This window comes from Aotus nancymaae, unplaced genomic scaffold (assembly GCF_030222135.1).
Source record: "Aotus nancymaae isolate 86718 unplaced genomic scaffold, 86718_ANA_hifiasm-v0.15.2.pri h1tg000009l, whole genome shotgun sequence".
In the NCBI taxonomy this organism is placed as follows: Eukaryota; Metazoa; Chordata; class Mammalia; order Primates; family Aotidae; genus Aotus; species Aotus nancymaae.
Window position 1 is genome coordinate 2,572,070 of NW_026988420.1, and position 13,425 is coordinate 2,585,494.

Genomic DNA, 13,425 nt, shown 5'->3' on the forward strand with positions numbered 1-13,425 from the left:
TCAATTTTCAAATATTTTCTTTCAATAAAGAATCAGAGGGAAAATAGGAACTGGGGATTTACTTGCTTAGTGCCTGTTGCATGATAGCGGCAGAGCTCTCAGGAAAGCTGGTTGGTAAATTGGTAATGGAGCACTTGGATTACTACGTGGGGATGCCATGAGCCTTGCCGCGTTCCCTTCTCCCCCCACATCTCACTTTATACTCTCACACCGAGGAATATTGGCTGTTGATGATACAGTCATCCCTGGTTATCTGAGGGAGATTGGTTCCAGGATTCCACAGACATCAAACTCCAAGGCTGCACAAGTCCCTGATATAAAATGGCCCAGTATTTGCGTATAACACATGCCCATTCTCCATATACTTTAAATCACCTCTAGATTATTTAAAGACCTAATATTAATATAATGTAAATGCTACGTAAATAGTTGTTTTACTGCATTGTTTAGGGAATAGTGACAAGAAGTAAGTCTGTACATGTTCAGTACAGTCACAGTTTTTAAAATGTTTTCAATCTGTGGTTTGTTGAGTCCACAGATGCGTAACCCACAGATACGGAGTAAATACCAACTGTATTTACTTCTAAGACATGATGAATCATTTTACCTACGAGTACTCGCAGCAAAAGTACTTCCCTGACTGCTAAGACTACCTGTAGTAAAATCCCTGTCTTCTGATTGCTGTGAGACAGCCTGGATTCCAGAGTCCGAAGGAGTTTAGAAATGACGAAAGGCTTCCGTATGCAGGAACAAGGACTACAAATAGGGCCGTTAGTGCCCAAAACCATATTGCCTGCAAGTCTTGGAGATTATATTAGCTCCAGTAGCACTTCTCATAGCTGGTATTTAATGCCTCATTGTTGCCTGTCGCCGAGATTTTTGGAAGGAACGTAGCGTTCTATTTCTTGTCTCAGAAAAACATCATATTCAACTTTTTTTCAGCAAATTTACAAAATTTCACTTTCTAGAAGTTAAAACATTCTTACTTCTCAGCTGCTAGAATTAAGAAGTAAAAGTTCTTGAATATATCATCTGTCTCATTACTAAGCTTCAGAAGTTGGGTTTTAAAAGAAGAAGAAAGAATATTAAAAGTCAGAGGAAGGAGAGCAAGAGAGCTAGAGCTAGGAACCACCACCGGTAGCCCTCTGTACGTGTTCCTGGCCTGATCTTACAGACACGGTCAGGCCTTAGAAATATTCAGTAACTTTTCCTAGCTCGGCTAAGCAAGATGTAATGAGTAGATGGGGGAGCTGGCATTCCAGTGAGATCACACTGGAAAACACAGATTGCTTTCCATTCTACTCAGCTTCCCATGTGTTTTCTCTATCACAAAACACAATATTGCCTAATTGATTTGCACAGAGATATGCCTGTTGGCAGTTTCAAAGACCATGTCCCAGTAATTGCTTTCTATTAAGACAAAGAAAAATGTTACATTTCTCCAATCCCTATTGTGTTCTTGTTATGTTTGAAATGTGCTTCGTCCTAAGGATCTGAAAATAACCAAGTAAATACAGAAAAGAAGTGAAATCTGTACCAGACCCCGAAGGATGTAAATTCCACGTGTGCTTACAGAGAACAGGAAAACAATGGCCTTCAGCTGAAGACGGAACCTTATCTTTTAAAGGACAATTTTATATTTATTTCTGCATTAATGAAAGTGCCCAGGCCCAGAGTATCTTGTTTGAAGCTATTTTTGGAGAGGGTGGGATATTGAGTAGGGGTGAATGATGAAGGGATTCATTGAAGCCACCGAGAGCACATATTTCGTGGTTTTGTGTGTTCAGGTCCACATTGTTCCAGGGTGAAAAGCCGTCACTTTGAAAGCACGGAGAGAGGCACTTTTTCTTCTTAGCTGTCTAGAAGTGGGCCAGGGCGGGTCTCACAGAGTTTGCCCTTGTACCTCAGGCTCCATTTCCTGAGCTGTGTGTGATGGGGCGCGCCCCTTCTGTGGCAAAGAGTCTGTGGCTGCTGAGTGGCGTCTCGGTCAGACCTGAACTGAGCCTGCCTCGCCCTGCAGGAGTCGGCCTGCTGAAGCAGCGTCTACCCTGCTCCTCAGCGTGAGCTAGGACATTCCGTGCCCTGTGTTACATTCAGTGCCTTTCAGGTTTCTCTGGAAAGTAGCATCACGGTGATCTGTAGATTAATAATCATGTTTGTCTTTAATCCGTTCAGAATGAAAGGGTCACTCTGGGTTCTCGATTATTTATGGGAATGGATAGTGGTCTGAATAACTGATTGCAAATGTAGCAAATTACTTCCTGTGAAGGAATCTCCCATCCCAGCTTTAGAAAGTGCAGCCCCATCTCAGCTGTGGGAGATGGCCAGAGATGTCCACAGGTCCTGGCTGTGTCGCTCCTGATTCTGAGAAGTTGTCGTCCATACAGGAACTGGGATTATGGCTCATTGCAGCCCGTGGCAGCCAGAGGGAGAGGTTCCTTGGTTCTTCGCTGACGTGCCAACCTTCAGCTCATTTCCTAAAGCTGATAGCCGTGCTTTTCTGGGGGACAGCATGACTCTCGCCTGGGGCCTGCCCCTCTGCCTAGCACCTGTCCTGTAGTTCTTGCTAATGGGGCCATATCCAGTTTAGTGGGGACATGAAGTTCCAAGGACATTCCTGAGTTCTGGGTATGTCTATACCATGAAGGGAAGCTGCTCCTTTACAGAAACAATAGGGATGCTGCAAGCAGGTGGGAAACTTTGGTGCCGGCCATCTCTCTGCACTTAATTAGGAGGTGGCCATAAAAGAAAATATCTACCATGTCATACTTAAAATAAGAAAGTAACAGAAATGTAGAGCTCAAAGACACCTTAGGCTACTCAGTCTCAAGAATCTTAGTGAACATACTCAGTCTCAAGAAATTGTCCCAGAAAGATAAAGTGGTGACTACTGTTTTGCATTTGAGATACTGCTACTAACCTGCCTCTCCAAGAATGTTATGACATTGCTTTCTTATACGTATGTAAATATATATGGGTTTTGGGATCACCTTACCAAAATTAACTTTCTATATCTGTAGAGTAAAATTGATCACAACATCCCATGTATTTTTAAAAATTAATTTTACTTTTTTAGAGATAATGTCTTCCTCTATCACCTAGGCTGGAGTGCAGTGGCCCAGTCATAGCTCACTACAGCCTCGAACTCCTGGGCTCAAGAGATTCTCTTGCCTTAGCCTCCTAAACAACTGGGACTCCAGGCATGTGTTACCAAGCTGGGCTAATTTTTTTTATTTTTTGTAGAGATGGGGTCTCACTATGTTGCCCAGGCTAGTCTCAAACTCCTGGTCTCAAGAGATCCTCCCACCTTGGCCTCTCAAAAGTGCTGGGATGACAGGCATGAGCCACCACACACAGCTCTCAATATTTATTTTATTCTGATTTCTCAGTATTTCATATTAATATGTAAGTTGAATATCTCCACTCCTGCCTACGGATCTGATCCCTTTGCTTAATCCTTTGAGTGTTGCCAATAATTGATGATGGCTGTTTGCCAGTCCCAGTGAGGTAGTGGTATCTTATCCAAAGAGAAGAGATTAATTTGGGGGTTGGATTTTTCATGCCGTTTCTTTTTTTTTCCCGAGGCAGGGTTTCCCTCTGTCACCCAGGCTGGAGTGCAGTGGTTCAGTCTCGGCTCTCTGCAGCCTCAGCCTCTCAGTCTCAAGTGATCCTCCACCTTGGCCTCCCAAATTGGTGGGATTATAGGAGTGAACCACCAGTGCCCGGCCAGGATTTTAACACTTCTTTGAACTGAAGTTTAGGTTTTTGTTGTAGCATTCTTACTGATCTGGTAAATATAGACTCTGATCACTAAAAAAAAATGTTTAAGGTAAAAGTCACATCTCTTTGTTCTGTCATGCCCCTACCTACATTAGTAGTAGATTCTTCTAAAACTGTCTTAAAAAGGAGACTGGCCGATGCGCCCATCCTTGAGCCCATTTTCTAAAGTTGATGGTAGTGTTTTGCCACGGAACAGTGTGACTCTGTTCCCTGGGGCTCCCGCATCTAGCACCTGTCCTGTCCTGCTTAGTAATGGGACCATATCCAAGCTGCTGGGATGTAAAAGGGTTTTTGGGTCACATCCTTTGAGAAGATGCCTCATTTCAAAGCAGTCTTTGTTTATTTACTTGTTTTCCTTCTTTTTATTTTGTTTTGCATACAAAATAATCTCTAGCGAATGCCTCTGGTTTAAGATCCTATAATCCTAAGGCTGTTGGTCTAGTGCCCTGACCCCATCCCTGGATTGAGAGAAAGTGCTTGGGAAACAGAAGCTATCCTCTTGTACCAGGGGCCAATGAAGAGTGAAAGTGAGCAGACACACCCTACCAAGATCTAAGAAAATGAGGCCAAGAGAGCTTTTGCTTTTTGAAAACTAATGATTTTAACAAAAAAAAATTTTTTTTTGTAGAAAATGCAAACAATGGATTGTATTTGCCTCCTGCTGGAATTTAGGCTTTGTTGGAATGGATAACCTTGAGAATTAATTCCAACTTTCTGCTGCTTTGTATCTGAGTATTATGCATTTTACCTTTTCATTCTGACTAAACTCAAGCTCACCCATTCATTCCATGGTCTTCCCTAGTTTCTGAACTGATGAGAAAAGATACTGATATTCAAGATTTTGCCTCATGGCAGTGCTTCTCCAAGTATGCTGCATAGTTTCTTGAGTTGCCTAAAACAACACTTCTGAAACCTGACTGTGCATTTGAATGACCTGGGATGTGTTAAAATGTTGATTCTGATTGCACAGGTCTGGGGTGGGTCCCAAGAATCTGCATTTCTCACCAGCTCCTGGTCATGCTGATGCTGCTGGTCCATGGGCCCCACTGTGAGTAGCAAGGCCAGAGGATACTTTCTTTGGTGTAGTAATATGTGTCGTCGTAAAAAGAGAACGTCATGGCCAAATACGATTGTTAAATTCTATGTAAACAAGATGGCACAGCTGTCCATAGGAACATCTTAGAGCCTGTGATTACTGATGAACCCTGTTGGATGTCCAATAGGTATAAACAATGTACAGTGGTTTTCAAACTCTTTTCTTGGAGCATATTATGCAAGCAGTATTCCATGAGATATACTAAGGAGACTTTACACAACAGAGACGAGTAGTCTGTTGTGAAAAACAATTATCAAGGAATCTTTTGAGTCTATAAGAAACTACCACCTTTATTGAGAATATGCCTCTATTGAATGTATGGTCTATTAAACATCTTAAGTATTTACTTCTTTTAAATTATCTTTTTAAATTCCTTTAAGAGGTTGGGCACAGTGGCTCATGCCTGTAATCCCAGCACTGTAGGAGGCTGAGGTGGGCAGATCAGCTGAGATCAGGAGTTCAAGACCAGCCTGGCCAGCATGGTCAAACCCCGTCTCTACTAAAAATGTAAAAATTAGCTGGGTGTGGTGGTGGGCATCTGTAATCCCAGCTGCTCAGGAGGCTGAGGCAGGAGAGTCACTTAAACCCAGGAGGTGGAGGTTGAGTGAGTCAAGACTGCACCACTGCAGTCCAACCTGGGCAACAGAATGAGACTGATCTCAAAATTAAAATAAAATAAAATTTAATTCCCTGGAAGAGAAAGATTTTCAGCTGATCTGGTCATAAGAGTTTGTGTGATCCTGTATATTTTTCACTTGCAGTGTGAGTTACTAAGGCTACGAGTTTCCCAGAGAACTTTCCTTAGCTGGAATTAAGGGTGGGATACACCAAATCAATAGAAATAACCACAGATATTTGAAGATAAGAAAAGCCTACAATATAATATATAGTCAGCATGTGTGTCGTTACTAATCATACAGCTTTGCATTCTGAGTTCATGCTGTGATTTCTCTGGGAACTAGCAGGTTATTAAGGGACTTCAGGTTCTTTTGAGCAACAGCAGCAGTGTGACAGCTAACATTAATCCCCAGTGAACAGCCAGCGCTTCTCTAAACACTGTGTAATATGTTTTCGAGTAACTCTGTGAGGATTACTGATTGGTGCTCCAGTTATCCCTACTCTGCAGATGTGGAAAGTGAGCTGCCTAGAGACTTAGAAACTTTTCCTAATTTTGTTATGGGAGAACAGATTTTGAACACAGGCAGTCTGGCTCCAAAGCTCATCACTATAAAGCATGCATTGTACTAATTGGCACTATCACCTGTTTAACGTGCATGTATGTATGTATCTATCTATTTTAGAGACAGGATCTAGCTCTGTAACTCAACACTGGAGTGCAGTGGTGTGATCATAGTTTGCTGCAGCCTCGAACTCCCGGGCTCAAGTGATCCTCCCATCTCAGACTCCTAGGATGACAGGCATGTGCCACTGTGCCCAGCTGATTTTTTTATTTTTGGAGACAGGCTCTCACTCTGTCACCAAGGCTAGAGTACACTGATATGATCATGGCTCACTGTGGCCTCCACCTTCCAGGCTCAAGCAATCCTCCCACCTTGGCCTCCCGAGTAGCTGGGACCACAGGCACATGCCACAGTGCATGGCTAATTTAATTTAATTTTTTTTTTTTTTTTTTTTTTTTTTTTTAGTAGAGACAGGGCCTCGCTATGTTGCCCCGGCTTATCTCAAACTCCTGGATTCATTTGATACCCCCACCTTGGCCTCCCAAAGTCTTGAAATTACAGGTGTAAGCCACCTTGCCCAGCCCTGTTTTTTTATTTTTAGAGACAGGGTCTTGCTATGTTGCCCAGACTGGTCATGAATTCCTAGGCTTAAGCAATCCTCCTGCATCAGCCTCCTGAGTAGTTGGGATTACAGGCATGAGCGGGCCCAGCTTAAACCCACATTTATTAAGGGATGACTATGAGGTCATTACTTTGCATATATATTATCTCATTGTTCATAAAGTTAAAAAGGCAGTGTTTTCCACTTATGGGGAAATGGAAGGAAGCTCACTCTTTGTTAACAGTTGTTTCACAATATGAAAGAAAGACTTGTTCATTGTAGATAATTTGGAAAGTACAGAAGACTATAGAGGAAATAAAAACAACCCAGAATATTACCTGAGAGAAGTTACATGCATACCTTTATACATATGCCCTTACATGTATACCTTTTGAACAAAAGCCCTCTTTTAAAGTGATTTCATAAATTTATAGCTAACTTAATGCAATGTCATAACTCAAATTTTTGTCATACCACAGTGTGAAATCCTAACTGTTGTTTTTGAACTAAGTGACCTCTGTGCTTTTTTCCTGTGAAATAAATACCTTTTGAAAAGCTCTCTGAAAGTTTAACTCTGGTGTAGTGTTTGTAGTTAAAAGCAGCACACACCATTTCTCCCACCTTCGCTGCAGGCTCTTGACAGCACCTGATGGCTTGTGAGTGTGTTTGGCTTTAGTGTATGGAGGTTTTGCCTTAGTTTAGAATTTCCTCCTTACAGCCCCCACAATGTCAATGTAGCCACTAGCCCTCGGTCACACTGAGTGTGCAGCCAGCTGTCCGTTTCTGGGCAGGCTATGGCCGGGAATGCACACAGCGTCAAAGCAGTGAATAAGCGATTTCTGCAGTTCCCGTAGCTGCCAGTCTGTGCCGTCCTCTGTGATGCCTGGGGACCGGCTCCTCAGTCACACCCCAGTCCTGCTCTGAAGGTTGCTGTTTTCCAAACAGAAGGATGGTGGCGAGAAGAGAGATAGCAAGATTCTGGAGTCTGGAAAGCCTTCACCTGGGTATGTGGATTGTTGTACTGGGGCATATTGCTGATTCAGCTCTTTCCTTTCCGAGTTGCAGTCCTTGCCTTCTGTTTTGTCCTCTCTCTTTCTCTGTCTCTCTCTCTCTCTCTCTCTCTCTACTTCTTGTCAGGTGTGAGCCTGTGGAGAAAGGCTTACTTGTCTAGTAAAGGCTGCTAAGGGTAGTTTTAGTTGTGGACATTTAGTCAGTTGAAGTTGGTTTTGTGTATGGCACAGCTGTTTGTCTGGAGTAGAAAATAATAAGAATTAATCTAGATCATCCTTCCTGAGTAAGGGGTCTGGGTTTTGCTGGTATTGTTACTGGATTTTGCTTCTATTACGGTGAAATTTCTTTATTTGAGAGATTATTGTTGGGGTTATAAAATGTTTCTTGCTAATTTAGGATGTGTGAGGTTTAAGGCTGTGAACTGATCTTTGAAAAATAGTTTTCTGTTTTCAAAAGTGACATTACCCAATATTCGCTTATTGCTTTGTGCCGTATCTCCCGCTTTCGTTTTAGTATTTCTGTGAGCATTGTCAACTGGACTATTTGGACTATTTAAATGTGAAAGAAACATTGTACTCTCGCACTAGGAAGCCATAAACTCTAATCCTTGTATTCTTAAAAGGAAGTAAGAAAAAACAAGACTTCACAGACAGACTTTCCCTGGCTGCGCTACATGGATACAATAGGATGCTTTAGAAACAGATCTTTTCTCTGGTTTTGCCCTGAATAGATGCCAGCGCTTCGCCTGAAATGAATGAGAACCGTAGATGGCAGCTTGAGACAGCCTGGTTCCCTGTCAGAACAGTACAGTTTGTAGGCTTTCTTCCTTGTTTTGATTGGTTTCTGTGCTGGCGGAGAGAAAGCAGGGATGTGGTTACGGCTTCTGTGTCTGGCGGATTATCAAAACAACACTGGCGTGTACTCCATTTTACCAGCCAAAATTTAGAGAAAGGAAAAAAAAAGTTGCCTTGCAATTTCTATATTGAGAACACAGACCACATGAGTGAGAGGGCTCGGTAATGCTAGCAGGATGGCACCAGCCAGACTTTCGTGGAGGAAGCGGGCATGTGGGTGCTTCCTCCCTGGGTTCCTGCAGCCATGGCCTTGAGCAGGGGCATGTTCATTCCCTCCGGGAGCATAGCCAACATGCATGGGTGGGTGGTGGTGGGGAACGGGTGGCCCACGTGTCTCCTCCAGCATTCCTCCACTCCCTTCCACGGAGGGGAGGCCAAGGGGAGATCGACCCAGCCTCCAGCTCTGAGCACTGCTCCCTTGGGGCTGCTGGAGACACAGCGTGCCAGAATCTGCCCTCTGTGGCCCTGACCTTTGGGAAATGGATTTCCACCCTCCTCCCCGAGCAGGGCAGCATTAGGGAACCAGGCGAGCCCTTCTCCTGAGCTCCAGCCCTGCCAGCACCTCAGGCTCAGCTCCCGCCCCACCGGCCTGGGTGTGGAGGAAGAAACGAGTGCCCATGCCAGCTGCCGAGAAGGCCGGCTCTGCAGCAGTCCCTCCCCTGCCTCTCTGAGAGGGTCCTGGGTCAGTGTGCTCTGGAGACTGTTGCCACTCATACGCGCTATACTGAGTGAATACGTGTAATAAAATGTTAGCAAGCACCATATTTAAAACGAAGAATAAAGCTTGCCCATGGTGGGATTTCTTTCATTTGAGAGCCCTGAGAGGTCAGGGGGCAGGGGAGGGGTTGTGGGGCCCTGAAGGACCCTGAGGCACAGCCTAGTGGCTCCCAGGAGGACACCGTGTCAGGGAGGGCGGGTTTGTGGTCCATCTGCCGTCTTGTCCTGCCCTGTCCTCCTGTCGGTGTGAGCTGAGACCGGGCCTGAGGCAGGCTTATTATAGCTGGATTGCTTTGCAGGCAGATATACCTCGCTTTGAATCCAGCCCTGCAACTTAGGGACAGTTATTTAATTTTGCTTCTCCATAACCAGACAGCAACACTCCAAGATGCTTGTGAGGCTTGCGGGAGGATTTATTCCAGCGCTGAGCACAGTACCTGGTGCACATTAAGATGCTGTGATGCCAGATGGGTGATTGCTCAGGTCTGTCCAGCCAGCCGGGCAGCTGTCAGAAACTGGGAAAGCTGGTGAGACACCAGTCCAGAGAGCTGTCAGGGAGCGGCCGAGCAGAGGAGAGGGCCTGGGCTGGATCAGCAGGTGTCAGCCAGGATGGATGGGAAGAGCCAGGCTCAGAGTCAGCAGCCCCAGGACCAGCAGCTCCTGGCTAAGAGGAGGGACAGGCACTGCGGGACAAGCCAAAGGTAAAACTGAGAGCTCACCACAAGACACAAAGAAGCCCAGAGCCAACACCCCTGCTCTGAACTGGAGATGGGACGGAGGCTGAGTTTCGAGAGAAGGAGGGCGTAGAGCTGCTGGCTTGGTTGCGGCGTCTGGAGCCAGTGTGCTCCCTGACGTGTTGCTGCCCAGGGCGCAGGGCCCTAAGTTGAATACTGATGTGAAGCTATACATTGGGAGAATGATTTTTAAGAACTCCTTAGACATTAATAGCAGATTATCACTGAAAGTTAATATGCCAATTTCTAGGATTCCTTTTGATCTTACTGTTGTCCACATGTTTAAAAGATTGAAAAATATTGTTTATGAAGAATGGTTTGAAAGTCTAGATTAGACACACTAGTGTATCTTTTCCAACGGTAGCATTTTACATTCTAGAGCATGAAACATATTTCATACTTTAATTCAGTCACCCAACACTGACTATTAAGCTTGTTTCTTGTCCTTGAGAAAGTTGTAGCTAGGATGGGAGTAGGGGCAGGATATAAAGGGACAGACATAAAGTTAATAATAACTATAATAGAGCCGGGCGCGGTGGCTCACGCCTGTAATCCCAGCACTTTGGGAGGCCAAGACGGGTGGATCACGAGGTCAAGAGATCGAGACCATCCTGGTCAACATGGTGAAACCCCGTCTCTACTAAAAATACAAAAAATTAGCTGGGCATGGTGGCGTGTGCCTGTAATCCCAGCTACTCAGGAGGCTGAGGCAGGAGAATTGCCTGAACCCAGGAGGCAGAGGTTGCGGTGAGCCGAGATCGCGCCATTGCACCTCCGTCTCAAAAAAAAAAAAAAGTAATAATAATAACTACAATATATATGTGATACACATTAAAGAGGTTAGTCTAACATGTTTCTGGAACATTAAAGGCAGAGATTGTTATGGCAAATGATCAGGGAGCTGAAAAATAAGTCACCGAACCATCACCAAGCAGTGATGGTTAACAATTTTTTTTTGAGACGGAGTCTTGCTCTGTCGCCAGGCTGGAGTGCAGTGGCGCAATATCGGCTCTCTTGCTCTGTCGCCAGGCTGGAGTGCAGTGGCGCAATATCGGCTCACTGCAACCTCTGCCTCCTGGGTTCAAGTGATTCTTCCGCCCCAGCCTCCCGAGTAGCTGGGACCACAGGCACACGCCACCATGCCCGGCTAATTTTTGTGTGTTTAGTAGAGACGGGGTTTCACCGTGTTGGCCAGGATGGTCTCGATCTCTTGACCTCGTGATCCGCCCACCTCGGCCTCCCAGAGTGCTGGGATTACAGGCGTGAGCCACCGTGCCCGGTTAGTTACAACTTTTATTTGTTGTGTGTTTGGTTGGTTTTTATTTTTTTAAGTTTATTTTTACATAGAGATGGGATCTTGCTATATTGCCCAGGCTGGTCTTGAATTCCTGGCCTCAAGCAATCCTCCTACCTCAGCCTCCTAAAATGCCGAGATTACAGGCATGAGCCACTGTACCTGGTCAACAGTTAAACTTTTGAAGGATAAGCCAGAATTTGATGGGCTGTTTTGGGTGGGAAAGTTGCTCCAGGTGGAGAGGTCAGCATGGATGGATGAAAGGATTTTGTCCTTTTCATTGGAACAAGGAGCATTAAGTGGTACAACACATGGGCTAACACGGAAGTTTCCAGCCAATGCAATCAGAATCCATCGCCTGCAACTTGTGGCTCGCTGCATGGACAGGCAACAAAAGGTTTATGTCCTAGAACAACCCAAGCATGGGATGTAGTTTAAGTAAGCTTAACCTGAAGGTCCAGTGGTACCCAAATTTTGCCAGGTGTCAGAATCATTTAAGGAGCTTTTGAAAATTAATGCTCAGCAAACTTCCTTTCCCACCCTCACCACCCAACCTGACTCAGTTGCCCAGGGCAGGGGAGGATCTTTATTTTTCTAAACATTCTCCATGTGATTAGATGCCACTGGCCCTGGGTGTTTGGAAACCACTGAACGGGTATGAACCATGGAAGTCATGCATCATGTTTTGACGTTGTCAGTTCCTGTGACCCCGCTAGTTCCCTCTGTGTTCATCTCTGTGGCCTGAGCTCTTGGGGTCCAGCCACGGTTTCAGCCCATGGAGCAGCAGCCCATGACAGCTGCTCCCGGCTGTGAACACGAGCTGCCCGCCTGGGCTTGCCATTTCCGTTTTTAAGATGGGAAGTCAGAATGGCTTATCTCAACTCTGAGGAAGTCTAAGCGATCAGCAAGAAGTTTTCTCAAAGACATGGTTTAGCAGATTATTTTAAGTGCGGGGGAATTTCTCTGAAGTCAAGGGAGGGGAAATTCCCCACCAAGGAGCGATGCTGGGTGGGAGATGCTGGCCAGGAACTGGCTGCTCATTAGCTAGGCAGTGTTGCCAACCGCCTCACGAAAATAGCTAACGTCTATATCTCCTTCATGTCGAGTGCCTGATGTTTAAGGGGTGTGTGAGATCTAACCTCCTTTTCATTTAACAAAACACTTCAACTTCTACCCTGTTGTCATACCCTCACCAGGACTAGCCCCACCCACCCACCCACTTCTAAGTCAGGGTTGTTTTTTTTTTCCTGATGTCTTCTCTAACTGCATTTGTAACAATCCTAACAAGTAAAAAAAAATGGCACCTCCTCTATGGCTACCACATTGTTCTCTGTAGTGGTTCCTGAAGCTATGACTGGCCAGGGCTGAAAATGTGGACTGGGGCATTCTCCTCGCTGACAACTGCAGCCAGGGAGGAAAGCAGAGATGGGGAGGAAGATGAGACGTTTGCATAAGGGATGGACTGGAAGGGACTGATGTGGCCCCAGGAATCGGGGCCCCTGGAAGGCAGTGTTTCTGGGAGTGATGGCTAAACATGATTATTAAACAAGAGCACTGTAAATTCACTTCATTACATTTTTGGAATTGATAGTACTCTGTGGAACAGATGTGTTTCTCTTGGAACTGTCCACAGTCAGATAGGGGCTGATGGTCAGCACGCAGAGTTTTGATGATCAAGGGTATTCTCCTTCTACCTGACTGAAGCTGCAGGAAGTGTCGTGGAAACAGCCCTCTCTGTCTGCTCTCATATTGATTTTATGTAGGTATTTGGGATTTTAAAGCTGATTTCAATTTGGAGCAGTCTTTGCTTCTTGTTTACAAGATGGTTTTGAAAATGGCTTTTCAGGGTGAGTGCAGTGGCTCACGCCTGTAATCCCAGCACTTTGGGAAGCCAAGGCAGGTGGATCATCTGAGGTCAGGAGTTCAAGACCAGCCTGGCTAACATGGCAAAACCCCATCTCTACTAAAAATACAAAAATTTGCTGGATGTAGTGGCCCTGAGAGGGCAGAGAACAGGGGACGGATTGTGGGGCCCTAAAGGGCCTGTAATCTCAGCTACTCAGGAGGCTGAGGCAGGAGAATCGCTTGAACCCGGAAGGCAGAGGTTGCAGTGAGCCGAGAATGCGCCACTGCACTCCAGCCTGGTGATAGAGCAAT

The 13,425-nt window shown here is 45.3% G+C and overlaps 1 protein-coding gene across 6 annotated transcripts in view; it reads left to right on the plus strand.

Annotated features, from left to right (window-relative positions):
- Nucleotides 1–13,425, plus strand: part of SPATA13 (spermatogenesis associated 13) — a 140,918-nt gene that overhangs the window by 99,173 nt on the left and 28,320 nt on the right. Inside the window, exon 1 of one of the 6 annotated variants that reach the window (XM_012441426.3) lies at nt 7,138–7,662. The exons of the other annotated variants lie outside the window; for them this stretch is intronic. Within the exon in view, the coding sequence (XP_012296849.2) occupies nt 7,608–7,662 (55 nt within the window). The 5' untranslated portion in view covers nt 7,138–7,607. Of the gene's footprint in view, nt 1–7,137; nt 7,663–13,425 lie in introns of those variants that run through there. 6 annotated transcript variants of the gene reach the window in all.